Source organism: Sturnira hondurensis, unplaced genomic scaffold (genome assembly GCF_014824575.4).
Source record: "Sturnira hondurensis isolate 20B ecotype Veracruz unplaced genomic scaffold, ASM1482457v3 Scaffold0007797, whole genome shotgun sequence".
In the NCBI taxonomy this organism is placed as follows: domain Eukaryota; kingdom Metazoa; phylum Chordata; class Mammalia; order Chiroptera; family Phyllostomidae; genus Sturnira; species Sturnira hondurensis.
The window spans coordinates 321,769-349,168 of NW_028080428.1; the positions used below are offsets into that span (position 1 = coordinate 321,769).

The 27,400-nt window shown below is 51.5% G+C and overlaps 4 protein-coding genes across 5 annotated transcripts in view; 1 reads left to right on the forward strand and 3 right to left on the reverse strand.

Annotated features, from left to right (window-relative positions):
* TMEM179B (transmembrane protein 179B) lies at positions 1–15,408 on the forward strand. Of its 2 annotated transcripts, none has more exons than XM_037052964.1 (5): positions 1–183; positions 1,288–1,475; positions 1,559–1,693; positions 1,805–1,883; positions 2,072–2,432. In XM_037052964.1, exons 1-5 carry the CDS (start codon positions 31–33, stop codon positions 2,231–2,233), a joined length of 717 nt encoding a protein of 238 aa, XP_036908859.1. In that variant the 5' UTR covers positions 1–30; the 3' UTR covers positions 2,234–2,432. The 2 variants fall into 2 exon arrangements, with proteins under 2 accessions (XP_036908859.1, XP_036908860.1); XM_037052965.1 differs by lacking the exons at positions 1,805–1,883; positions 2,072–2,432 and adding exons at positions 12,564–12,570; positions 15,398–15,408 and having other exon boundaries at positions 23–183; positions 1,559–1,716.
* Positions 2,535–3,756, reverse strand: TMEM223 (transmembrane protein 223). Its single transcript, XM_037052966.1, has 2 exons — positions 3,400–3,756; positions 2,535–2,960 (listed from the first exon to the last, which is right to left on the reverse strand). Exons 1-2 carry the CDS (start codon positions 3,731–3,733, stop codon positions 2,668–2,670), a joined length of 627 nt encoding a protein of 208 aa, XP_036908861.1. The 5' UTR covers positions 3,734–3,756; the 3' UTR covers positions 2,535–2,667.
* On the reverse strand, positions 3,863–14,048 carry NXF1 (nuclear RNA export factor 1). Its single transcript, XM_037052961.1, has 21 exons — positions 13,815–14,048; positions 11,978–12,161; positions 11,600–11,753; positions 10,723–10,806; positions 10,513–10,617; positions 10,309–10,389; positions 10,116–10,185; positions 9,872–9,960; positions 9,642–9,749; positions 9,352–9,461; positions 7,516–7,552; positions 6,891–6,959; positions 6,755–6,810; positions 6,512–6,619; positions 6,357–6,415; positions 6,155–6,270; positions 5,998–6,040; positions 5,367–5,439; positions 4,945–5,127; positions 4,377–4,437; positions 3,863–4,253 (listed from the first exon to the last, which is right to left on the reverse strand). The coding sequence occupies exons 1-21, from the start codon at positions 13,840–13,842 to the stop codon at positions 4,215–4,217; spliced, it is 1,857 nt and encodes a 618-aa protein (XP_036908856.1). The 5' UTR covers positions 13,843–14,048; the 3' UTR covers positions 3,863–4,214.
* The window catches only part of STX5 (syntaxin 5), a 16,533-nt gene continuing 4,530 nt past the window's right edge, over positions 15,398–27,400 (reverse strand). The window contains exons 6-11 of the mRNA XM_037052963.1: positions 26,161–26,277; positions 26,021–26,077; positions 25,763–25,844; positions 25,163–25,269; positions 24,874–24,995; positions 15,398–16,142 (exon numbers count right to left, since the gene is read on the reverse strand). Coding sequence (XP_036908858.1) covers positions 15,983–16,142; positions 24,874–24,995; positions 25,163–25,269; positions 25,763–25,844; positions 26,021–26,077; positions 26,161–26,277 — 645 coding nt within the window. The 3' untranslated portion in view covers positions 15,398–15,982. The remainder of the gene's footprint in view (positions 16,143–24,873; positions 24,996–25,162; positions 25,270–25,762; positions 25,845–26,020; positions 26,078–26,160; positions 26,278–27,400) is intronic.

Consider the following 27,400-nt stretch of genomic DNA (forward strand, 5'->3'; position numbering starts at 1 on the left):
TGAGGTCTCCGCACTCGTGGGGAGCGCAGCATGAGGCGGGGCGTGGGCGGTGGCTCCCGGGGCCGCGCTTCCGGGTGCAGGGGCGCCATGGCCCTCTCCTGGCTGCAGCGCCTCGAGCTCGCGCTCTTCGCCGCCACCTTCCTGTGTGGAGCCCTGGCGGCGGCGATGCTAACCCGGACCCAGGTGCGGGGGTGGGGCGGTGCCGGCAGACCCGGACGGGTAGGCGGCCGAGGGGCGGGGGGCGCTGCTGGCTCCTCGGAGCTGGTGGGCCTGGCGGGCAGCGGTCTGCTACTCCCGACGCCCAGGTCATACTTAAGTCATTCTTTCGCCAAAGGGACAATCTTTTCAGTGTAAGCAGCACCAGACACAGCCCGGCTTGGAGACTGTTGCTGCTTGACTTTACTCTGGTTTTGAAATATGTCGGCTGCGACCACGCCTTCCTCAAATCAGATACTATTGTGCTGAGCGAGCCAAGAAGCAAAGTATAGTGTAGTGGAGATGATCAGGTTACCACATGATTGCAAACACAACGTGGCAACAGACACGCGACGTAGAAAATGCTCGTGTAATACCACTGTAAAGCCAGTGGTTTACATTGTTTACCCCAGCCAGAAAATCTTAATAAACAGGTTCGTTTAATCCCTATAAAGTAGGCACTAGTTAGAAAACATCAGAGGTAGTTTTTAGGTCACACAAGTTCTGGTTTTACTCTAGGGTTTCTGCAGAAGGGAGACCAGTTACTTTCTCACTGCGGAGGAAGTGCGGTGAGGCACGCAGACGGGGCGGGAGTCGGCTCTCGGCGGCCAAAGCTCGTCCTTTGTCCTTCACAGATGCCTCCATCTGTGAAGCTCCATGTATTTTAAAACCACTGCCTACTTCCTGATCCTTCGGGCCACTGCGTTTGATTTCCCCAGCAGGCCCACTTCTGGCCCAGAAAAAAGTGACTGTGGCAGTTACTTCCCAGTGTGGCCCTGGCCCACGTTTAATCCCTANCGCAGACAGGGCAGGAGTCGGCTCTCGGCGGCCAAAGCTCGTCCTTTGTCCTTCACAGATGCCTCCATCTGTGAAGCTCCATGTATTTTAAAACCACTGCCTACTTCCTGATCCTTCGGGCCACTGCGTTTGATTTCCCCAGCAGGCCCACTTCTGGCCCAGAAAAAAGGAAGTGACTGTGGCAGTTACTTCCCAGTGTGGCCCTGGCCCACGTTTAATCCCTAACACCTGCCAGGAGCCTGCTTGGAGCAGGCAATAACCTGAAACCTAGGACTCAGCAACCTCTCTCCACAGGCCTCCTTCAGTGGCAGCTGTCCCCTGTATGGTGTGGCCACCCTGAACCATTCCTCCCTGGCCTTATCCCGAGGCTCAGCCCCCTCCCTCTGCTACTTTGTGGCTGGGGCCTCTGGCCTCCTGGCCCTCTGCTGCCTCCTGCTTCTGCTCTTCTGGGTCTACAGCAGCTGCATCGAGGACTCCCAAAGGTGACTGCTCCGCTCTGATGGCCAGGGCTGAGGTAGGAAGGGTGTCACCTCAACCACAAGGCTTGTTCTCTCCCTCCTCACAGAGGCCCTTTGGGGCTCCGCATGGCACTGGCCCTCTCAACTACAGCCATCTTCCTGGTCTTAGTGTCCGCCTGTGTCCTCCGATTTGGCACCAGTGCTCTCTGCAACTCCATCCTCTCTCAGAATACTACGATTAGGTAATGGGCCACAGGGGGAGCCTGTGTCAGTTGTCCTCAAAGGACACCTGGGGACAAGAGTATTTGGGGCACATGCTCCCTTTTCTCACAGCTGTCTTTTTGACCTCACAGCTGCTCAGAAGCCCAGAAAATTCCGTGGACACCCCCTGGAACCGCTCTGCATTTTTACTCCAACCTACACAATGCTGAAGTAAGGTCCTGGGGTCTGAAAGACAGGGAGGTCCAGGTTCATAGAAACATCTATGGTTGACGGGTGTCCACCAGTGAGGCAGAGTGTCTGGAGGGCCTGCCAGCCGGACAGCAGTTTAGAGTGGCGTGTGGGGGGAACTGGAATGGAGATGGCCGCACTCTTCACACTTCTGTTCCCATCTCTCATAGAACTCTTCTTGGGTGCATCTGGTATTGTGGTGTGTGGTCTTGGTGCTCCAGATCATGCAGCTGAAATCTGAAACCACCCCATTCTGGCCTCTGGAGAGGGGGGACCCTGAGTGGAGCTCTGCAACAGATGTTCTGGTCGGGCCACGCCTTTCCTGTCCCTGAAGCTAATGAATGAGACTGCTTCCTGCAGCCTGTTTCTCCATGCCCGAGTGCCTGCGAGCCTCTTGCCCCCACTTGGCCCAGCTGTTTATGCTGGGAGCCTCAGTTTTCCCTCCAAGAGGGAAAGTTGATGATAGGCCCCCTCCATCTCCCTTCTAACAGCTATTTTTACACCAATATATTATATTATTTTTTCCCTTCATCTTGGCAGTGAGTTCTTAGTGTTTAAAGCACTGGAGGTAGGTGGATGGGAGGAAAGAGTAATGGCTGAATCGACATATCCAAACTTAGAGGTACATTCAGGTGCCTGCCCTTGGGGTGTCTGCTTTTATTTGCTGTTCATGAATCTTGGCCCCCTTGGGGCACTCTGGTTGTCACCTTATCCCTAGGTTCAGTTTTTATTCCCCTCTGAGAGGGGTGAGTGTCCTGAGGTTTTTTCACAAGCTACGGTAAGCACCCACAGTGTTGTCAAAGAGTTTCGTGTTGGGGAAATGTCCAGCTTTGTCCAAGAGGAAGTAGAAGCGTCGGCCTTTGACCTTTAGAGGCAACATGGCAGGGACTTCACCGCGGTGGGCCATGCAGGATACTTGGTTCAAGGGAACAGTGAAATGTGCCCCCAAGCCAAAGGGGGCGTGAGTGGAGAGGGTCACTTGCTTCCCTCCCGCTCGTAGCATCACTGAACGCACAGAGCGCAGGGAGAAGAGAAGCCCAGCAGCAGGTACCAGGGTACCTGCAGGAAGAGCAGACGGGTGAGGGGTTTCACTGGGAGCTGGGCAACCCTTTTAGTGCCCTCGGAATAAGAAGAGGCTGTGCCGACAGTAACACTCACTGCACCCCTCTTATACCCCAACCCAGATCCCTGGTACTGACTCCTCCTAGCAACCTTAAAAGATGTCTATAACCCCGTTTTAATGAGAAAACAGGTCTAGAGCTTAAGTAATTTGCTCAAGGTTGCAGAGAGGCTAGGCCTGTTTGAAGGCTTGGTGCTGGGACATCCATCTTCAGAGTCCCACACTCACATGGGGCGGGCGGGGGCGGGGCAGTAGCCTGCCTACTCCTCATCCTAGAGGGGCGGGAGACCCCCAACCCCCACTCCCCTTGCCTAAGTAGGGAGGGTCATGCACAGCCACCACACATCCCCTTGGGTGGGAAGCCAGTCCACGCCTTACCAATGGTACCGCAACCGATGGCCAGACCATAGCGCCAGAGCGCGGAGCGCACGTCCGAGCGGCTGCGGTCTGGAAACTCCGCATCCGGAGGCCGCACCACGACGGGGGGTCGGGCCAAGGCTCCCACAGCCAGGGAGGCCCAGAAGATGCCCTGGCCCGCGCAGAACAGCCCGAGGACTGTGAAAAAGCGGCCCCGCTCGTGCTGAAAGAGCAGCACGTCCTGCGACGGGGTCATCTCATGCAGGGAACGGCGCGCGGGAAGGTCCCGTAAGGTGACCAACAGCCGCACCAGCGGCGTTCGCCCAGGCACCGCCATGGTTGCGAGGCCCCACATCCGGGGCGGGACTTCCTGTTGGTGGCCGCGCCCCGAGTGTGGCAACGGGTTTCTAGGGCGGGCAGCTGGCTTTCCCCGTGAACCGTGAACCGTGAACCGTGAAGACGGAACGAAACAGTACACAAGACACATAATATAATATCACTCTTTATCTTAAAAAGTCGAGGACGGTAGTGGCAGGGACAGGGGCTTCTGGGGTTAAGTACACAAAGCACCTCAGTCCTTCGGGTAGTTTAGTGTCAGTTCTACAAAGTAACCTTTGGCTTCCTGGCACCAGTGAGGCTCGATCTCCTGAAAGCCCTACAGAGTCTTCCAGAAGGTGGGGAGGGAGAGGGATCCAGCAACCCTCCCTCCTCCGTCACAGTCACAGGGTGGCCTCAGGCGGCCTCGGGTGGGGCGCAGAGGAGACGACGACCTTGACAAGGAGGCATCAACGTCCGAGGACTATTTACAGGGGCTTCTTCTGGGGCACGACTAGGGGTCACTTCATGAACGCCACTTCTGGAATTTCACCCTTGGCCTGAGGAAGGAGAAAGGTCAGAGGAGCCAAACCCGCCCCTGTGACCCCGCTGCCCCTACACCTCACTCCACCCGCTTAGAGGCCCAGGGATCTGCCTTTCGGTGTCCTATCTCCAAACTTCACCTTGAGATGAGTGAAGACCTGAGCAGATCTGGTGTAGTCCCAGTTGTTGTCCTGAAGGCACCTGCAGTGAGAGAAGGGGCAGCTCCGTCAGACTCAAAATGCAGTCCCTTTGGACACTAAATGCCACTGCATGAATTCTGCACATTCACTTGCCCAAGTTTCTCAGCTATTTATACACATTCCTGCACAATTTATACCAATGAAAAATCAGTAAAAATCCAAATGTCTATTAATCCATTGAACATAAAGGAATATTAAATAACTATCAAGAAGACCGTCCTGGCTGGTGTAGCTCAGTGGATTGAGCACCAGCCCGAGAACCAAAGGGTTGGCAGTTCAATTCCCAGTCAGGCCACACACCTGGGTTGTGTGCCAGGATCCAGTTGGGGACACGAGCACCACACATTGATGTTCGTCTCACTCTCTTTCTCCCTCCCTTCCCTCCCCCTCTAAAAATAAATAAAATCTTTAATAAAATTTTAAAAATACATTAAAATCTCAGGAGTACTCCTTTTTCACTGCCAGCCCTACTGCAGTTTACCCGTTTGTACTGATGCCTAGCACTCACTTCTGGGACCACTCGAGGTTCATGCCGGACTGTGTAGAGAATGCCTGTAGCATCTCCTGCTGCTCTGGGGAGAGGGTGGGCACTGGGCTGGAGGAGGGCGTGGGTGCAGGCATGACGAAAGCTCTTTGGATCTCATCAGGGCTGGCGTTCCGCACAAACAGCTCGTCGTTTACAATGCACAGCCTTGGGACAAAAAGCACCTTAGAGAGTAGAACGCAGATAACCTCATCCTCCCAACATCATTCCTATTCTCATTGACATTCACGCTCAAATTCTAAAATACCTTCAAGGTGCTCCTCCCACTCTTAATCACCTTTTATCACTTTATTGCTATGGACTTCCCAAGAACTCCCCAATGAATCGCCTACCAAACACTCCAGAATTGTATATTCCCCCCCCAAACCAGACAGTTCTTCGCTTACCCTGAATTGCTGGCTGGAACAGCGACGAACGTCCGCGTGAAGGCTCGCAAAGAATCCCGAGACTTCCCATCCACTGCAATGGTAACAATAGTGATGACCCAACTTGCTCACACTGTACGTTTACAAACTTCTCAAATCACAGTTTTATTTGGCACAAAGAATCCTCACTGGGCCAGACAGGGGTGATCATGTGTGTGTGGGGGTGCAAAGATAGGAAGGGAGGGAGGGGTGTCAGGGAGGAATCAGTAAAGAACACTATCGTCTTTCTGTGCCAAGCTTTGTGTCCAGCACTCTAGGTCACTCCACAGCACCACTATGAGACAGCAACTACTTTCTTTTCTTACGCAGAGAGAATCTGGGTCTCAGAAATAACCTAACTTGCCTGCAGACACTCAGTTGTCCCCACAGTTGGGATGGAAGCTCAGAGCTGCCTGACTCACAAGCTTGGGTCCTCCCACTCCCCGAGAGGAAAGATGGGTAGGGAGGGGAGGCCAAATGAAGGTGGCTTGTGGGCAGAACAGGAGGTCAGGGAGGACGAGGAAAGAGACAGTAGCTGGGAAGCTGAGTGCTAAGAAAGACCCTAGAGCTGGGAGAACGGCCACGCCACAAACAGGACTTCAAAGGTGCTCACCTTCTTTGAAAACTCCATTGACAGAGAAACACAGCAATGTGTTCTGAAAGAGAAGAAACAGCTAGCATTCAAGCTCCCAGCCAGGGCCTGAGGGCCCCGGGCCTCTGACCTGCCCATCCCCCAGTTCCACGCAGTCAGGGAAGAAGTAAGTGCTTACGGTTTGGGCGCTTATGTCTACCACAAAGGAATTGATGTCATGCTGAGTTTTGGGCAACTCATTGAGGAAGGCCACAACGTTGAGCCGCGTGTGCTTCAGCAGCCGGAACCGCAGCGCTGTGGGGTGGAGGAGAAGCCGAGGTTAGGAGCTGCCCTGCACTCGGCCCCAAGACCGGTTCCTTCTGTTCCTGTCACACACTTACTTGGGTCTTTAAGTTTCTTCACATTCCTGCTATCCTTGAAGTACTCGCCCAAGTTACTTCTGGGAGATAAAGAAGAAAAGGGTGGGGGGTGGTCACAGCAGTGTGGGTGCTGAGAAGTCTGCCCGCCTGAGCAGGCTTTGGGCTGTGATACACACCGGGAGGGGTTCTGGGGGGTGAACGGGATGCTCAGGGAGCAGCAGGCCCCATCATGGTAGGCATCCAGGAGCCGCTGCCGGTTTCCAGAGTCATAAATTGCGTAGTACCTGTGGCGAAAATAAAAGGGAAGGTCTGAGCTCCACAGTCTGGGTCCACAAAGGGACCCGCCAGCACCCTGGACTGAGCTGTGCTGGCGGGGCTGGCCCACCTCTCCCTCGCCTCAGGGGCCCTGGGATACTCACTGCTGCAAGAAGTGCAGAACCAGATTCTTCAGGGCTTCTGTACCAAAATAGCTTCCCTGGAACCAAACAGATGTTAGGACTGTGTAACCAACACTCACCTCCCAACACAAGTGCCAGTGCTGCCCCCCACACTCACCTTGCAGGGTGGTAATATCGTGGGGGCATCAACATCAAAGGCGATTGGTGGGGGTAACTCGTGGCCGTCCTACCAAAAATAAGTCAAAGGTGGGAGTGGAAACCAGAGAAAAGGGCTGGATGACTAATAAAAGGGAAAAACTAAAAGGGGCCAGAAGTCAAGTGTAAAGGAGACACTTGACAGAAGAATCCTGACAGATGCCATTTTGTCTGCAGACATTCCGTGGGGAAGGAGACTCAGAGCCTGTGTTGTATTTCAAAGGGTCCCTGTCCCCAAATAAATGGTCACGCAAGCACCTGGTAGGCAAGACCTTGGTGAGAGCTGCTTGGCTTGGGCGTGGAAAAGTCATGGAGCCCGCCCACCCTGTCCCTCTCGCTAAAAGTAAATTAGAAAAATCTTTAAAAAAGACAAAAGTCGCCCTGGCTGGTGTGGCTCAAGGGACTGAGCCGATGAACCAGAGGGTCACTGGTTCAATTCCTAGTCAGGGCAAATGCCTCCGTTGTGGGACAGGTCCCAGTAAGGGGCACACAAGAGGCAACCACACAATGATGTTTCTCTCCCTCTTTTCCCTTCTAAAAATAAATAAATAGAGTCTTTAAACAAAAGACAAAAACTCCGGACTTACCAGGCGTAATAATTTGGGAAATCGTTCACGAATGGCGCTGTCAAGAACGGGACAGAAATGAGTGACGCTTCAGAGCCACGGTGCCTCCTGGGCTGCTCTAGGAGCAAATACACCAATACCCAAGGGACAGCCCACCCCACCTTGCTCGTTCTCTCCCTCCTCCCCGCCTCTGAGCTCCACGAAAAACAGCCCCACTCCCCGCCTCACCTGGGGCACCCGGAAACAACCGCCTTGAAGGCCGACTCTCTCTGCTCTGACACCAGTGCCACAGAAGCAGCACTCTCAGCCCAGGCTTTAAGCCCAGAACTTCCTTTCCCTCCCTGCCCCCCCTTACCTTCTACCTACTCACCTGTGCAGCCCCGGGAGGAGGGAATGGGGTGGGAGCCCAGGGGCTCCGCTGCCTCAACAGGTATCCATCAGTTCTGCCAGGTCTGGCCTTGGCCAAGACCAGAACACACCACAGGGATGGCACAGGATGTTGGGGCAGGGAGACGAGCAAGGCAGGGATCAGGAAGAGGAAAGGCCAAGGAAGGAGTGAGGGAAAGAAAAGGAGAAGGAAAGAGAGCGGTAGTATGAGGCAGGGGCAAGGGAGAAAAGGGAAAGAGAGGAGTAAAGAGAAAAAGAAAAGAGAACGAGAAAGAACTACAAGGCAAGGAAGCATTTAGAAAAAAGAGGGAGAACAAAAGGAAGAAAGCGACACCCTGACACAGCCCTTTCCTTCAGCTGCCCCTTTCCCTGTGGTCCAAGGTAGAAGTGGGAAGCAAATCTTTGCTGCAGGGAGAGGACAGTTGCTGTTGGCCAGGTCTCTGTCTGCTACCTGGGTCCCAATCTGAGCTGGGCGTGGGAAGCGAAGCAGCCATGGGGGCAGGAGATCTCCCTCAGAATGAGTGAGGGTTCAGGCCCCTGCAAAGTTGGGGGGGTGAGGGTCTGTGCCCCACCTCTGTTGGCCCCCAAGTTCTCTCCTGATGGCCCCTCTGCGACTGTGCCTGTCTTAGGTTGTTCCTTCCCTGAGGAATCTTACCCGTCTCTGGCTAACCAGCCATCCTCCGGGGCCAAGCAGGGTAATGAGAGGTATGCGAGGGAGCAAGGGGCAGCGCCCCCGCCAAGAAGGTCAGTTCTGTCTCCTTGGTAGCCTATGCCCCCGTGGCCTCCACGCCCAGCACTGCCTTGGGATTCCCCCGCCTACTGGCGGGGCCCCGGCTCTGGTCACATGTCTTGGGGAACCCAGGTTTCTTCTCCAGGGAGGGCCCAGTTCACACCCCTGGGTGAGAGACAGATCCATGGCACCGGCCACCAGGCAGCCTCAACCTCAGCATGAGCAGAAAGCCCAGACAACAGCTGCGGGCAAATGGGTTATGAGAAGAGGGTCCCTCTTGGCTAAAGGACAAGAGGGACCAGTACAGGACAAAGGAGGAAGGGCCCATCAGCAGGCAGCCCCAGGGAGAGGGCTTTCTCAGCCCAGGAATACCAGACTCTTGGCACAAGACAACAGCATGTGTAAGACATATACAAGACACCCCCAGTCATGGTAGAAAAGGGGAGGTGCCCTTCCTGGATCAATAGGGTAGGGAGACTCTAGAAAAGGCTGTGTTCGGGCAGAAGGGAGAAAGCCATAGAACCAGCAAACAAGTAGTCAGGTCAAAAAAGAAAAGGAAAGGAGACAGGGGGCAAAGCTGGGCGATATGGACAAAGGGAGGAACATGTGATCCTCCCAAGGACGGGTGGCTCCAGCTCAGGGCTGCACATCTCCTGCAGACGGGCACTGGTCAGGGTGCATTAACATGGCCTCCCAGGGGGTGAAGGTCCCTAGGAGGGGAGACAGAGGCTACGACTGACCTGATGTAGGTGGACTGATCTCGGAAGGTGTCGCACAGGGGGTTTCCTAAGAGCCACAGTTCTTCTAGCTTCAGCCCTTTTACCTTGTCCAGTTCCCGCTCAGATTTCAACTGCAAAGGATGGGGAGAAAAGGCAGGATAAGACCCTGGCTAAGAGAGCCAGCTGGAGGTCCACGCTCCAACCCCGCCCTCTTCTCTTCAATTCCTTCCTTCACCACTGGCCACCACCAGACAAGTCCTTGTCACCCTCTGCTTACCCCAGACAAAACACATTCAGGTCTCAGTTCTCACCTCATTTCCACAGAGGTTTAGGATCTTCAGTTTGGGTGCTTTCTGCACAATACTGGACATGTCATCCAGCCTATACAACTTGTTATTGCTCAAGTTCAAGGACAATAGCTGTAGAAAGAGTTTAGAGGGAGCATCAACAAGGAGGGGACCAGACACAAATAGGCCTCCCAGCCTCCTCCTCTCTAGCCCACCCTGCTTCCTCCTGCCGAACACCTGGGCAAAGGGCTCACCTCAGGGATATTTTCCCCAATGATTCGCAGAGTAGCCGCCATACAGCTTCTACGGTTCAGGACCACATCAATGTTCTGGGCCACCAAATCTTCAGAAAGAAAAGGGAAAGGAAGGGAAGCATGAGGCTGGCCTAGGCCAGTGGTAGTGCCAAACCATGCTCAAACTCTCCCTCCCTGCCTGAGAGCCCCCCCGCCCCTGCTGCCCCATCTCCACCTATCTGAGAATTGCTGCCAACAATAATACCTGTGTCGGAACGGAGGCCCTTGAGGTCAAGCGCTTGTTGGGAGCTATCGAATCGTTTGCTCATGGTCAGCTACAGAGGAAGAAGAAGGGTTCTGCGGTCACTGGGGTGGTACATGTCGGGGCAGGGATGGCACAGGGATGTGAGCACTGCTAGGACTGGGGTAGAAACACAGAAGACTTGAGCCTGCCTCACCTTTAGCTGCTCCACTTGCTCTGGCTTCAGTTCATTCAGTACCGTGTGGGGTGGAGGTGAGGAGTTGATGATGATGCATATCTGCAGGGAACACAGCAAGGGCAGGGTGACCTCTGCAGAGGCTTATGCCCCAGGGCCGAGACCCCTGTGCCCTAAGCACAAATCCCCACCTACAGGCAAGCCCAGCCCTTCCCTTATACACACCCTTCGGTTCTCTTGATCCAAAATCTTGTAGTTGACAGCCTTCAATGCAGAGGCGGTACTGGAATCCTCAACAAAAAACTGGGCCCGTGTGTTTTCATAGTGAAACTGCAAGAGGAAACAAGAGCAATAGATGTGGAGCCCAGAGCCCCTGGCCCACCGGGCCCTGCCTTCTTTCTTGGTCCTCAGCCAGCCACTCAGGCCTTGGCTTACCTCGATGGGGGTAAAGGGGACACTGCATTTGCTCTGAATCATACTCAGGAGCCACGCTTTGTCATATTTCCTGCCATAAGGAATCTACGTGAGAGAAAGAAAAGGGAACAAAATGTCACCAAGGCTGAGCAGCAGATCCAGCCTAGTGCTCCTTCGTACAGCTTGCCAAGCTTTAAAGGATTTTCTAAAGAAACACTAGTTGCCCGGACCGGTGTGGCTCAGCTGGCTGACTGTTGTCCTGCGGCGCAAAAGGTCACCGGTTCTATTCCCAGTCACATGCCTGGGTTTCAGCCCAGTCCCCAGTTGGGAGAGGGAGAGGCAACCAATCAATGTTTTTCTCGCATATCAATATTTCTCTCCTCCACACCCTTCCCCTCCCTCTAAAAATGAAAGAAAAGAGAAAAGAAAAGAAAAGAAAAAAAACACTAATTAAAGGTTTTCTACTCAAGCGAGACATGGATTCCCTAACCTCCCTCCTATCTGTTTATACCTGTTATTCATCAAAAGAATTAGATTGTTTAATTCTAAAAGTTCCAAAATATTAATTACACCTTCTCCTTGGAGAAGTCAAGGGACCCCCAACAGTCATAGCTTGGCTTGAGCCCAGTGAGACACCCAGAGGAGTTATGCTACCTGCCAACTGGTTCTCACATTTCCCTCTACACGGCCTCTCCCCTCCTCCCAATCCTGCCTATCCCTTCCACTCCTTTTCTGAACCTGCTCTCAGGTGTTTGAAGATACTGATAATTAGGAAAAGGATGGACATCTAGCTGTGCAGTAAGTAGCCTAGAAGACTGGTATGGGATGTGAAGAGTAAAAACCTTCACTGAGCCCAGCCCCCCACTTCCCTGGCACCACCTACTTCCAAGGTACTCACTGTAATCTTAAACCAGTTCTTCGAGGTCCCATCCTGGCCAGTGCCAGCCCCTCCTCTCTGCGCAGGAGCCCTGTCTCTCCGCACAGTAACGTGAATGCGGTCTCGCTCATGCCAATTATCGCTCCGACGATTGGGTCGCACAGAATAGGGGTTGCTGTGGACGAACAAAGAACAGGGAGAAGAAGACATATGGGAATGTTAGGGAGGTCTTCTCAAAGACCTTGCTGCACCATTTGCAGGGCTACAACTCAGACTGTTCAACCAGGAAGCTGGTCCTGGCATTTCTGACTCTGGTGGTAGGAAGAGAAATGACATGGAGTAAGAGGGCTACGTCAACGATGGGTCAGTAAAATCAAACCAGAACAACGGGTCACTTACTATCTCGCTCGGGGAACATCCTGGGCATCGCTCATTGCCACATCTCTGTCATCCTCCTCCAGGCGGGAAGACCGGATGCCAGTGCCTCCCCTTCCAGACCTGCGGTTCCCCTCGCCACACCTCCACCGGAAAGGACCTCGGCCTTTCTTTCTTCTTTGAGGGAAACTAACTCGGTCATCGTGCTCTATAGGAGGAAATGGAACACAAATTAGAAGGCACATCCCCATCACTGGCCTAGACTGCTTCGACAGTCCCCACCTAGCACCCTGCTGGGCAGGACACACACCAACCAGCCCCAGCGGCCAGCCTCCACACACCCTCCTTCGCCTGTCCAGATGGCAGATCAGGGGAAAATCCTGGGAAACTTCAGGGCCTTTGAAAACCGAAGCAGAAACTTGAACCACAGAGAGGAGAAAGAGAATGCAGAAGTGGGAGTGACCCAAAAGGGAAACTAAACACAACTCAGACCCTCAGAAAGTCCCCTGAGCCCTGGCTGGTGTAGCTCAATGGACTGAGTGTGGGCCTGTGAAGCAAAGGGTCACCGGTTTGATTCCCAGTCAAGGCATATGCCTGGGTTGCAGGCCAGGTCCCCAGTGGGGAACACAATGTTTCTCTCCCACTCTTTCTCCTTCCCATCCCCTCTCTGTAAAAATAAATAAATAAAATGTTTTTAAAAAAGAAAGTCCCCTGAAACCTGCTTTCACTCATCCTCCCAAATTTACTTAGCAGTAATCCACTCAGTACTTAGATAATGACCTCTCACCCCTCCCCTTAAACCAATCACAATGAATACAACAGTTTACAATAAACAATACTTCTTTTATTTGTAAATGTCAGCTACAATTATGACCAATTTAAGGACTTTCTCACACTACCACTCTGAAGTTATGGGGGTGACAGCTTCATTTAAATGACAAATCTTACATTCCGTTTCCAGTAGCAGCTACAGTGCTTAACCAAGGGCAAGGGTCCTAAAATACTCTCCAGGAATATGACTCTCTGAATCCTGATGTCTGGGAATAGCTTTTTAAAAAAATATCCAAGACTTCTCAAAAAGATCTGTCTAATGCAGTACTCTGTAAACAATATACTTCAAGAAATGACTAGAAAAGAAGAATACATGAATAGAAGGCACAGCTAACATCCACTGAAAACTTTCTCCAGTGCCAGGCACTATGATACTCCAGGCACTCGCTGTGAATGATCTTATCTTAACCGACACAAACTTAGGAGGCTAGGTTATGTTTCTACCGGCACCGGAGGGGTGGAAATGAGGCCTGAGAGTTGAACTCGCTCTAGCTTGGTGTAGCCAACTCAGGATTGAAATCGCGCCGCTGTGCTCCAAATCACTACTCCGGACCTAGTGTAGTGTTTGTTCTAGCATCGAATTGATATGCACCCTAAAATATTAAGCCAAAGTCAAAGAAAGCCCCAGGAAGTGGGGCGAAACCGACTAGACCCGATAGATAATAGGGCACAGGCAGCCCGTGAGCCTCACATAGGCTTTAATTGGCTCACATTAAAGAGAGTCTGGCCGCCAAACTGAAATGACAGGGATCCAACACCCACAAAGTTCAAAGGAATCTCGTCACCCCACCGCCGAGCCACTCACTCTGAACCGCAGGTCCTCTCAAGGGCAGAATTCCGGAGTCAACAACTCGGGCGCCCACCCTCGAGTCCAGCCAGGCCCCCCACCAGGCTGCCTCGCTCCCCTCCCGTGCCGCCACCGTTCCCCTAGGGTCCCTCGCGGCCTCGCGCCCCGGGACTGCGGCCTAGGCCGGCGCCGCCCACCCGGGCCCCAGATCGTCCCGCTCCCGGACCCAGCGCCAGCACTTACCGCTGTAGGACTTCCCCCCGTCCGCCATGGCACAGCGAGAAGCAGCACGGGCTCAGGGGCGGACCGCAACGCCACCAACCCTGCGAAAGGCCAGGTACTCCAGGTCGAAGTGCTTCTACGCCGGGAGCCACCGCATTTATGCGCCCAAACGCGCGGCGCGGCGTCGACGTCCCCAGGTGGTGGGTGGTGCCGCCAGGAGTGCCCCGCCCGCTGCGCGTGCGCACTGGGCGAGCGCGGCGCCGGGGGCGGGGCTCCACCGAAGAACGCCCCGCCCAAGATATCAGGTTACCAAGCGGAGGGGTGGGGACGGTTTGCCTCGCTACCAGTTTTCACCCGTCGGCTACCACGCCAGCTCCTGAGGGATTATCGCAGGAGGGCAGGTTAAGAAGCCCAGAATTCCGGAAAGAACAGAATAGGGGCCACACCAAGGGCTCCCGAGGAATGGGAGACACGGGCTTCAGAGCGGGAGTGACCGCTCACAGACCCTCTAAAGGGGTCCGTCCAGCCAGGGGCTTGTCTCAGCTCAGCCCTCTGCCAGCTGCGGATCTAGGCTTCGCGTTTCTCACCCATGAAATGGATTGTCAGGAAATAGAAAACTAAATATAAGCTCCAAGTGAGCGGGGGACTTGACTAATTCACGTTTTTTAGTCCCCCCCCCCCTTTAGCACCGGGCTCAGTACCATGCTTGGTAAATAGCAGGTGCTCACCAACTATTCGTGAAATAAATTAATTTCTGATCTCTGCATCTCCCAACACGAAGTGTTGCAGTGCCACGGAGAGACTGACTTGTCAGGCTACAGTGCCACGGAGACTGACTTGTCAGGCTTTTAGTGAGCAATTGTCTTCACAAACCTTCCTTCCCTCCCCGTCACACTACAGATGTGCTGTGCTAGGCTCCACATGGTGTGTGCCAATCAGCTAGTGAAGATTCTAGCCAGACCATCTGCTAACAAGAGGCCAAGGGGAGAGAAAATGAAATGCTGGGGCTAAGAGACGTGGGCTCTTTTACACTTCCCAAAGGACAAGAACCAAGCCAGGGTACAGTGACTGTCTCTATAGCTGGAGTTTCCTTTGTGATGTGTGACAAGGGAGGTCTCCGGTGACCTCATAATGTGATTGGGGGTCATCTCCCTGGAGGGCGGGCATTCCAGGCAGGTCTCTCATTCTCCTGTCACTGGCTGGGAGTTAGTGAGGGGTTTGGAGGGGACCAAAAGCCTCAGCTGGAGCTGGGAACAAATTCTTCACCTTTCACTCCTGGCAGCAGAGACAGAGCTCCTGCCTCATCCAGCTCAAAGAAAAACTGAAGCCAACCAGGGGACGCAGATGAAACACGTCTAAAGACTGCTGGAGATGGTCCTGGAAGTTGCCACCAAAGGGACCTGCTCCCCGCTTTGAAGGGAAGTTGCCATGCTAAGAGCTGCTGCACTTGGTTCTCTTGCCTGATGGCCACTGTGCAGAGCCCACACACAGGCCCCTCACAGCTACTGGCCCAATCTTCTCTGTTCGGGAACTGGGCAGTGGGCTCACGCTGCCTGTTGCCCAGGCCCTGCGACGCTCCCACCCGGAAATGACAACATGGCTAGTGAGGCTGACAGTCTTGCTGTAATTGAGAGCAAATGGGCTGCAGTGCGCTTGGCACTGAGTCACCAGCAGCCGAAGTTGGGGCTGTGCAGGTGGCAGAGGTGCTCAGGGCCTCCTGCCTCACATGGTGAAGAGAGGAAGAAGAGGTCAAATCCTAATCCAGATGGTAAAATTGGTCCCTGGGGCAGTTTCACTTCCTCTCCTCACTCCAGGATGTGAGGAAGGGCATCATCTCCCTTTGCTGCCAAAGTTTTTTTGGGGAGAGGCTGGGGAGGGTTTATAAAAATCGCTTAGGGTAGACGACCTCCCCCACTGACCCCCTCAGCTGGCCTCTGCTCCCTTCCAGCCACTTCCCAGCAGAGTACAAATCCAGAACCGTGTGTGTTTCACGGGCCTGATGGTGAGGAGGGGAGGACAGGGTGGCCAGCCAGAGACAAGGGGAATCCGGGGCAGTGGCCATTCTCAGCAGTTCCAGGAAAACAGGGCCTTTCTTCCGAGCGCCCTGCACAGGCTCAATGACAGCACTGGCCACCTGCCCTTCCACGTCGGTTCCAAACCCCCACGGAGAGCCTCACTGTGGAGAGGCTTCAGGCAAGGAAGACCACAAAGATGATGAAGAAGACGATGAGGATGAGGAAGATTTTGATCATGAGCCACCGGTTGGAGGTAACCGACTGAAAGTACTTGAGGATCTCCGAGTGGGCGGCCTCAACATCCAGCTGGGCTCCCAGCACGTTCTGGTCAATCCTGGGGACAGGCGGGGAGAACAGGAAACAGGACGCTGGATTAAAAAGCACGCTACTTGAAGCACACTTACTGACACGGAAAGGTGGTCACGGTGTGCAAGAGTAAAAGGTGTCTAGGCGTGCTCTCTCCGGAGCAAGCCTGTGCCCTTCCGTCCCCACCCCCCTCTCCTCCCCCAGGGGCATTCCTGTTGCCTTCCTCTCTCCTAGGCGCCAAGGGCTCTTCTTTCAATTTCTGTAACTTGTTTCCTGAGTCTATGCAGCCCAGCTGGTTCACTTCTTCACCTCTGTAACTTTCTAAATAAGCTCTCTCTTCCAATTTGAAATAAAATGAAGTGTTTATATACAGCGTGGCACAAGTATATTTTTGTGTATATTTGTGTGTATAGAAAAAGCTCTAGAAAGGTAACAGAAATCTTGACTCCGGTTTGGAAACTGACTCTGCACCTCACTAGCTGATGACCCCAAGGCAATCATTAACCTCAAATCTCATTTTCCTCAACTGAAAAGGAAAGAAAAATGAAACACAAAACCCACCTCTCTGGCTGCCAGGCTTCACTTAATAAAGTGCCCAACCTACTCTAAGAGCCCCCCAATTATTAGCTACTATGATTCTTGGCTCATCAGTATTTGTTTTTTACATTTTTGTTGAATTTACAGTGAAAGTTTGGTTCTCAAACTTAATTCATTCTGAAAGGCTGTTCAAGCGATTTGTTCAAAAACTGAATTGATTTTTCCCATTAGAAAAACTGTCAGCATGAAAGGGTTGCTGGGTCGAGAACCGAAGTTTTGTTCAACAACAGAGACATTTTCTCCATGAACAACTTAGCCAAGAAACGGACTGTTTAAGATGGTGGATGTTTTGAGAACCGAGGTTTGGCTGTATCGGGGTAACACTGGTTAATAAAGTCATGTACGCTTCAAGTGTACTAAAACACCTCATCGGTATATTGTATTGTGTACTCACCACCCAAAGTTGAGTGTCTCAGTATTTACTGATTTTTTATCTTATCAATATGTATTGCATTTGTAATGGGTGGGGAGACATTCACAGGCCATTATGGTCAGGAAATCCTGGCTCTGAGTGAGACAGGAAGAGAAACTAATCATGTGAACAGAAGTCAGGGATAAGAGAAGCCCTGCTTTAGGAGAACTTTTCCTCTAGGGTACAGAGAAGTGCTCGGAGGAAGGGCAATCTTTGCGAGATTTCTGAGGAAACGTTTCCCAGCCGACCCACACACACAGTCTGTCGCACACACACACACAGACACAGGTCTCTGCAAAGGGGGTCCCTAGTAGAGGCCTTGCCAAGGTGCGAGGGCAGAAAAGCTGGTGGAGCCTGGCAATCTGGCTAGAAAGTGAGAGGAAAGGCAGGGCCAGTGGCTGCAAGTTCAAGGTCCCCGATCATGAGGGCTGTGAGCTAATCTCTGTCCAAGTACAGGAGCCTGGATTGTACCTGAGTCCCTGTTATGTCACAGAGGCCGACCAGAGCACTGGGTTTCCTGGCTTTTGGCTATAAGTACATTTCTTAGTGTGGATGCATGTGCCATCTCATAGCCAATAAAGCTCACACACAGGCTTTGCTTAAAAAAGACGGAAAAACAGTAAATGCAATCTGGCATATAAAGGATTTAAAATGGGTGTCCACGAATAAAACTAAAGGGAACACTGATGATGAAAAAATTATGAATCCATGGGACACTGGGAGGAAATAGCAGGGGAACTAAGTAACTGAAATGGACGGGGCAGTGAATAATGGCTTGGGAAGGAGAGGGCCGAGGAAAACTGAAAGGCAAAAAGTGTGTGTGGTGGGGGAAGACACGAGAATGCCTTACAGAGAGGAAGAAATCAAGCAACAAGAGGCTGGAGACTCACTGAACGGAAAGGATAAATGATGAAATTGTTGAGAGAGGCATGAAAAACCAGAGGACTAGAAAGTGAGTGTAAGTCGGGAATGACAAAAAAAGAGGAGGAACCAAAGAAGACAGTGAGCCCGTTCGGAAAATATTATATGACCGTGACTATCAGGAGATTGGGATTTTTGTGTTTCAATTTCAGTTTCCCCAAAACTTCACAGTGATGAAGAGGAACTGAGTTATGTTCAAGAAGATACAGAAACTGCCTTGATGTAGCTCCATATGGCCAAATTTAGTAATAAAGAATAATGATGGTGCCCTGGCCAGTGTGGCTCAGGTGGTTGGAGCATCATCCCACAAACCAAAAGGGCGTGGGTTCGATTCCCACTTAGAGCACAAACCCAGCTTGAGCGCCTGATCTCCAGTCAGGGCATGTTCGCCAAGGCAAACAATAGATATTTCTCTCCCTCCCCTTCCTCGCTCTCTAAGAGAATAAAAAAATGTCCTCGGTGAAGATAAAAGAGTACATTAAAAAATTTTAAATAATAATGATGGTAATGAATTATAATACACTAAGATTTTTTAAAATTACTATTATTCTATAGTAATTTTAAAGGCAGAAAGCTCCTCCTCTTCAGAATGCCAGCTAATGCACGCAGGCCTGAGGAATGAGAAAACTACCCCCTCCACAGATGGCTTAGTCGGCTTGTCATCGCCGTCAACAGATGACCAAGCCTGTCATAACCAATAAATGGGTAATCTCATCAAGTGCTAACGGCTGTGACCCCACACAGTCGCCAAAACATCCACCCCAGACGGAACCCGGAGGAAGCGCTGGACAAGTACACACGTAGGACTCTTACAAGAGGCACTGCAGTGCCTCTGCAAACAAAGTCAGTGTCACGAAAAACAGAACAGGAGGCAGGCTGAAGGGACAAAATTGCAATGTGTGAATGGTGCCTGGGTCTTAAACTGGAGGGGAAAAAAAGCTGAAAGTGCTTTTAAGAACAGCTGAGTAGCTTTGAGTGTGGACCGAGTGCCGGACAACTCTGGAGAACTGACGACTTGCTTGGGTGTGACAACGGGATTGCGACTGCTCAGGAGAATGCCTGTCGCGGGTGACGCATTTTTTAAAAGATTTTATTTATTTATCTTTAGAGGGGAAGGGAAGGCGAGAAACATCAATGTATGGTTGCTTCTCATGAGTCCCCTGCTGGGAACTAGCCTGCAACCCAGGCATGTGCCCTGACTGGGAATCGAACCGCGATCATGTGGTTCGCAGGCCCGCGCTCAATCCACTGAGCTACACCAGGAAGGACGGATACATGTTTTATTATTTGGGGATAAAGTGGCACGATGTTTGCACTTTCAAATGACTCAGGAAGAAAAGAGAACAAGAGGAAGTGAAGGTTATAAAATGCTAATAGCTGGTGAATCCAGGTAGAAGGAATGTAAGTGATGCCTTGTGCTATCCTCTCAACGCTTCTGTAGTTCGAAATTTTTAATTCACAAATTGGGGTAGGGGGAATAACTAACATTAGATAAGAAATGTGCAACCTTTTGTTTTAGGTGTGGTTGTTAATAACTGTGTGTTTGCTGTTCTTTCACTGTTCATATTTCTCATCTTCTTTTTCTTATATAAGTCCCTTTAGCATTTCATATAATAAGGGCTTGGTGATGATGAACTTGACCTTATCTGAGAAGCACTTTATCTGTCCTTCCATTCTAAATGAACCAAGAAGACAACAAGATCAGGAGTGGAACCATAGAAATGAAGAACACATGGAGGGTTAGAAACAGGGGGGTGGGAGGAGGAGAAGGGGGGAGAAGGCACAGAAAATAGCATAGATGGTAGGTAGAAAATAGGGGGAAGGGTGAGAATAGTGGGGGAAATATAGAATCCAAAGAACTTGAGACACGTGGTTATAAACTAAGAGGGGGGAATGGTGGGGGGAATAGACCAACTGTAATGGTATAATCAATAAAATATATTAAAAAAAAAAAAAAGAAATGTGCAACCTTCAAAAAAATAAGAATCACCAGTCTCAAAAATGCAAATTCTTAGGTCTTACCTCTAGAGATTTTAGGAAATCTACATACTAGACTTCAGACTCAATCAGCCGTTTCTAAAGACAGGGCCCAACTCCAGATCCACGGGCATCCAGACAGCAAACACGGGGACAAATAGTCTATAGCTATTTTCTTAATTCATCTTTTCAAAATTTTAATTTTTAATCCTCACCCAAGATTATGTGTATTGATTTTACACAAAGAGGAAGAAAGAAACATCAACTTGAGAGAAAAACATCGACCGGTTGCCTCCTGTACCTGCCCTGACTGGGGATCCAACCCGCAACCTAGGTGTGTGCCCTGACTGAGAACTGAACCCACAACATTTTGGTGTACGAGATGACTCCAACCGACTGAGCCACCTGGCCCGGGCTCCCTTTCATTCCTCATTCAACTGTACAGTTCCTTCTAAGCTGTTGAGGTGGCAGTGAGGGCACAGATTAATCCGGCCCTTATCTAGTCAACACCTTAGGGCCCCCACCTGGCACTTCCTCCTGTCAACCGCACTCCACTCACAACCACACTCCACTCACAACCGCGGACTCAGCATCTCCAAGAGGAGGCCAGGAATGTACTCCCTATACCTCATCTGCTTAAGCAAGCGAGGCTGCTGCGAAACCCACTTTATATGAATGTGTTTATGCGGTCTTGCACCACCGACAACACAGGACACATATGCTCTCATCCAAGACCCTGGGCGTGGGCCCACTGGGTCGCAGCACCATCCGGTACACCAACAGGCGGCAGGCTGGATTCTGGTCAGGCATGTGCCCAGCTTGCGTGTGCCACCCCCATCAGTTCGTTCCAGAGGCCATAGACCTACGTACCTCTCTCTAAAATCAACAAACAACCCTGACTGGGTGTGGCTCAGTGTCGTCCCAAAGAGTAAAGGGTCACCACTTTCGGGGCACGTGCCTGGGTTGCAGGTTCGGTCACAACCGGTCGACCATTCTTTCTCATATGGATGTTTCTCTCCCTCTCTGCCTCCCTCCATTCCCCTCTCTCTAAGAATAAGTAAATGAAATCTTTAAAAAAATAAATAAATGAAATAAAGTAAAATCAATAGACATATCCTTGGGTGAGGCACTGTGGGGAATAAAATGCAACCAGGACTGGATGCTGCCAAAAGGCGTATGGGCGGGCAGGCAGGAGCGTGTTGCTCCGTGGGCCCCTCACACCTCCCGCACCTCCCCTCTCCTGTTCTCCCCACCGTGGCCCTGCTCCTTACTCAGGTGAGGAGGCTGAAGGAGCCTGAGACCAACCACCCCCAGCACCTGTGAAACACTCTGCTCTCCCACCCACCACCGGCCCTTCTTTTTTCCTGAGGACCTAGTTGGCTGATTCAACGTTCCGAGGCTCCCGCGGGATCCCACGTAGCCAGCAGAAAGGAGCTTCCCATCGCCAGCTCCTCTAAAAGCTGAGCCCACCACACACGCACTGCACCCCACCTCCTCTTACCTTCTCAGGACATAATCTTAAGAATTCAATCCCCTTGCTCCTGTATCATCCATTTTTATTTCTGTTGAATCATTCCCATTAGCACACTTTTATTTCCTCCCGTCCTTTGTCGGGGGACCCCACCTCTCGGCTCCCACTAGGCAAACGTGAAGTCTGAGCACTGAAAATAACGGTTGGGTCCCCTGTCGGGGCGCGTGCCTGCACTGCAGGCCGGGTCCCCAGTGGGGGCGCGTGAGTGGTGCCTATTGATGCATCTCCCACACACCCATGTTCCCCTCCCACTCCTTCTCTCTCCCTTCTCCTCTCTCTAAAAATAAACAAATAGAAGCTTTTAAAAAATGTTAATGAACTAAGCACTCCAGTTAAATTTGCAGCTTTCAGCTTGCCTGGCCAAAAGCAAAATCTGTCATAACTGATCACTCTTCTTTTTTTTTTTAAAGATTTTATTTATTTATCTTTAGAGGGGAAGAGAAGGAAAGAGGGAAAGAAATATCAATGTATGGTTGCCTCTCCTGGGTCCCCTGCTGGCAACTGGCCTGCAACCCAGGCATGTGCCCTGACTGGGAATCGAACTGAGGTTGTTTGGTTCACAGGCCCGCGCTCAATCCACTGAGCTCCACCAGCCAGGGCACTCTTTTTTTTTTTTTTTTTTGACTCTCTCCTTCTCCTAGGACACCGTATTCATTTATTTTTTCTTCCCACCTCACCAGCCGTCCTCCTGTTCAGTCTCCCCCCAGGACCGAGACTTCAGAAAAGCAGTCAGGGCTCGATCCTCTTCTCTACACACACTCCTTTCCCAGGTTCAAAGCCTAGCTACTCTTGGCAATTCCACTTGTCTCATAAACACCATCCACCCACCTGCCTGCTCACTGCCACCCCTCAGGCTTCTGATTGTCCACTTCTTACTGGACGGGTCCAACACTGAACTTATTCCCCCTAAGCCTTCCAGCCCTGTCTCTGGTGAAGGCCACGAATCTCTTCAGCTGCTCGAATCGAAAGCCTAGAGTCGTCTCATAAACTTCTCTTTTTCTCTCACAATCTACATTTAGTTCAGGAAATAATCGATCCTGTTGGTTCTACCTTCAACATACACCCAGGGAACAAACTACCGCTCACCGCCTCAGTCTCAGCGGCGGCCACCTCTTGCCTAGATCACTGCAAAGGCCACCTCAGCTCTCTCCCTGCTTCTACCCTAGGCGTAGACACTGTGTTCTGACTACAGCAACTGAATGACCTGTTTAAAATAGAAGTCAGATAGTGTAATCTTTTCTCCAAACCCTGCAGCGGCTCCTCAGGTCATTCAGAGTAAAAGACATGTGGCTTTAAAAGGACCCCCGGACCTTACCTGTACCGCTCCCCTCCGCACTGTCCCCAGCTGCAGTGGCCTCTCTGCTGTCTTTTAGCTCATCGCACACACTCCGGCATGAAGGCCCTCACACTCTTCTTCCCTCGGCCTGGTATACTTCCCCAGATGTCCACATGGCAAACCCCGTTGCATTTCCCCAAATCTTGATTAAATGTCACCTTCTTAATAGGGTCACCCTTAATCACCCTATTTAAAATTACAACTTGTGCCTGGCCGGGTAGCTCTGTTGGTTAGAGTATTGTCCCAATACACCAAGGTTGTGGGTTCAATCCCTGGTCAGGGAACATACAAGAAATATAAGAACCAACCAATACATGCATCAGTGTTTCTCTCTCTCTCCTTTCTTCTTGCTCTAAAACACACACACACAAATTTACAACTTGCATCTCCAAAACTAGCACTCCAGGTTAATCTAGCTTATTCTACTTTTATCTGTAGTGTTTACCACTGGGCAAAAATGTATACTGGACCACTTTCTTATTATGTATATTTTTATATATTTTTTAAGATCTTATGTATTTGCCCTGGCTGGTGTGGCTCAGTGGATTGAGCGCGGGCCTGAGAACCAGAGGATTGCAGTTTGATTCCCAGTCAGGGCACATGCCTGGGTTGCAGGTCAGTTCCCAGAAGGAGATGCACAAGAGGCAACCATACATTGGTATTTCTCTCCCTCTCTCCTTCCCTTCCCCTCTAAAGATAGATAAATTTTAAAAAATCCCTTAAAAAAAGATTTTATGTATTTATTTTTTGAGAGAAGGGAAGGGAGGCAGCAAGAGAGGGAAAGAAACATCAATTTTTGGTTGCCTCTCGTGCACCCCCTGCTGGGGACCCAGTCCACAACCCAGGCATGTGCCCTGACTGGGAACCCAACCAGTGACCCTTTGGTTCGCTGGTTCGTGGCCAGTGCTCAGTCCATTGAGCCACACCAGCCGGGCTTACGTGTATTTCTAACAATCCATCTCCCCAGTAGACCATTCGGTTCTACAAGGGCAGGGATCTCTCCACCTTTTGTCCAAGGCTGTATCTGTATCTTTATAACCCAGCAATTAGCAACCTTTTTCATCTTGTGGCACACATAAATTAATTACTAATGTTCTGTGGCACACCAAAAATATCTATTTTTGCCAATCTGACCAAAAAAATAGGTATAATTTGATTCATTCACAGTGGACAGTTATTGTTGTGTCGGCTGCTGCTGGTTTTTTATTTGACAGTCTAAGGGAAAAGAGATCAGTGCTCCTGACTAAATAATCAGGTATTTTATGTTTCAAAAATTCTTGTGGCGCACCGCTTGAAAATCGCCAGTACAGCCGACTGAATGAACGCTAAGTGCCACAGAGGAGGAGCAGCTAAAATGCCTCTTACAGCAGCAGGTGGCGCCGAGGAGCCAACCTCCCTGGGACTCAACCTCTACCTCCCTATAGCTGCTCATCACCTCCAGCCACACTGGTCACCTTGATTCTTGCTTACAGCAAGCACGCAGGTCACAGGGCCTTCGCACTAGCTGTCCACACCACCCAGAATACTCTCTTTGCTTTGCACGGGTGGACCCTGTTGTCATTCAGGTCTTGGCTCCAAACATCGCCATCATTGTCGTTGTCTTGTCTTCTTCAGAAAAGCCTTCCCCTGCCACCCAGTCTGATATCCCTTGTCAGTCATTTCTTAACACATCGTCCTACTTTAACTCTCCTTACAGCCCTTTCGCCACCCGAACATTTCTTGTCCCTTCTTTTTAAACAGCTGTCCTCACCTGCCCTGCTGAATTCCATACACGCACTGTACAAGTTACATACGTCAGTGCCTGACATGGAACAGTTGCCCCATAAACACTTGTTGGAACAGATGGAGGCAGGTGAACCGGACCCTGTGAGTGGGCGGGATTCACTCTGCTCTTCTGAAGGGCTGCTCCTGGGGACTTTTATGATGCCAACCCGCAGGGAAGAGAAGGCCCTTCTGTCTCGGGTGAGAGAGCGCAAGAGTCTCACCTCTGAATGGTTTCTTCCTGTTCCTTAACCATGTGTGCCAACTGCTGAAAGATGGAGCCCAGCTCAACAATTGTGGACTCGATGTTCTGCATGGTGTCTGCCCGGCTCTGAATGTAGGAATCCTTCAGAGGAGAGAGCGCGCACATGAGCACTGGGAGCTTTTCAGGGCAGGGCCTGCCTCTTTAGGACCCTCCCAGCTTGCCGTTCCACCCTCGGCACATTCCAAATACTCTCTTGTGGCCCACAGAGAACAGAGGGGCAACTCCTCCCCAGCTTGGAGCCTGGGTACCTGCTCGTCAATGAGCTGTAGCTGCTGGCTGGTCCGAGAGTCCATCATGTCAATGGCCACATCCCCAGAGGCACGGGACTCTGCCCCCAAAACCACAGCACCTCCCCCTGGAGGAAGAAAGAAGACATGGCCCTTTATACTGGTTAAAGGCAGTTTCCAAGGCCACATGCTCTGGATTTGAATCCCAGCTCTGGCACTTACTAGCCTTGTGACCCTGGACAAGCCATTTAACCCCTCTGAGCCTCAGTTTCCTCACCTGTAAATGGGGAATAATAATAGTTGTTTTCTCAAAGGGTGGTTGTGAAAATTAGAGAATGTGAATAAGGTGAGTGCACAAAAAATATCAGTAAGTGTCATTCTTCTGAACGTGACTGAATTCAGCCCCAACAGTGAGAATGGGGCACACTAAGTGTGGACCACGAATGCCACCAATCAGGTTTGGCCTCTGAGTCGTAAAGCTCAGAGCTTCCTTGCTCCTCCTGAGTTGTAAAGCTTACTTCCTTGCCCCTCCACTCTCCTGCCCAACCCCTGCCCTTAGAAGATGCCATCAGAGTACCTAGGCCTTACCCACCCGGACACCCGGTACTGCCTGTGACTTACCCAGGTGGTTGGGGGCAAGGGGCAGGGCTGACACGGGTGCTCGGGAGAACTGCTCCCGCCGGCTCTTCTGCTGCTTCAAGTTCTGGGGTTGGGGAAGAAATGCAAAGGCCCTGAGGCCTCTGGAAAGCAGGCACATTAAAGACATCCCTCCTGTCGGCCCATGACCCAGACGCCCTTGCCCTCCCACCTGTCTCTTTCCCATTTCCCTCCTAGAACCCTACCCCCAACTTCCTATCCCCCTACGCAGATTCTTCTCACCTCTGTCCTCACTTCTAAAACTGATTTGAAGTCATTGGACATGGAGGCCAACTTGGACTAGAAGACAAAGTGAGAGGGTCAGCCAAAAGAAGACAACCTCTCCTTCCCTTCTGCCCCACCCTCCTACCCCCAGGCCCCACCTGCAGGGAGACCACAATGGTGTTGGAATGGGTTTGTAGGTGCCGGCCGCTCTGGCTGCCCTTGGCCCTCACGAAATCCTGAAGCTGGGCAATCTGTTTATTGAGGCTGTTGATGTCCTGGTGAAAGAGCCAAAAGAAAAACAGTATCAGCTGCAGAATCCTCCGAGGGTCTCTCCCACCTGGATGCCTCTGGCAGGGAGGGCGGAGTGGGGGTTATTAGCAACTGTTATTTGTCAGACCAAAAGGGCCTGCTGGGGTCTGGCAAACTCTGCAGTTTTCTTGGGTTCACTCCCTGCAGAGGAGAACTGAAGAGGCTTAATGTGGCCTCAACCATTTGTAAACCCATGGCTTGTTTTCCCTCTCCATCCTGCTGCCCTACTCCACACCACAGGCAAAGCTCATGGCCACAGGACCACTTACTAGGGAAAATTCTGCCTTGGCTGGCCCAGCTCAGTGCACTGAGTGTCGTCCCACAAAGCCACTGGTTTGATTCCTGGTCAGGACATGTGCCTGGGTTTCAGGCCCAGTCCCCAGTAGGGGTCCTTGCAAAAGGCAACTGATCAATGTTTCTCTCACACAATGATATCCTCTCCCCGTCTCCCTATTTTCCCTTCTCTCTAAAATAGCACATATGGGCAACAAAGCCCCTGAGTCAGGGGGTTTGTACTCAGGAGAAGAGCCAAGGAAGGAAGGAAGGAAGGAAGGAAGGAAGGAAGGAGGGAAGGAAAGACGGAAGAAGGAAAACAAAGAGTCAAAGGCAACACTGTTTTCCAAAAGCATCAATAAGATGATTTCTATGTACAAAATTCCTTTTAAAAATGATCACTGCAAAAATGAAAGCTGTGGCTTATTCAAGGTCACACACACAATGAGTAGCACAGCCAGGCTTTCTCCACCAGACCGATGCCTCATCCACTCCCCAGCCCAGCCTGCGAAGAGCCACATGGGACAGAGGAGGCCGCCAGAGAATGGCAGAAAGCCTGGTCCAGGGCAGTCAGCCAGGGAGGAATGAGAGGGAGGGGAAAACGGGGAGGGGAAAGAGGCCTAGAACAGTGAGTTCAAGACAAAGGCTAGCCAAAAAACAAATCAGACAAGCAGAATCACTCCAATGACCTCCCCAATTAGTACCCCAGCCCCGACCGCTCTCCTGAGACTCCTGGGTGACTTCCACTGCCACCCAGTCTGTCCCTTCGGAAAACTGATGTAGCCTCCTCAGAGCGGCATGTCCAAAACTGCATTC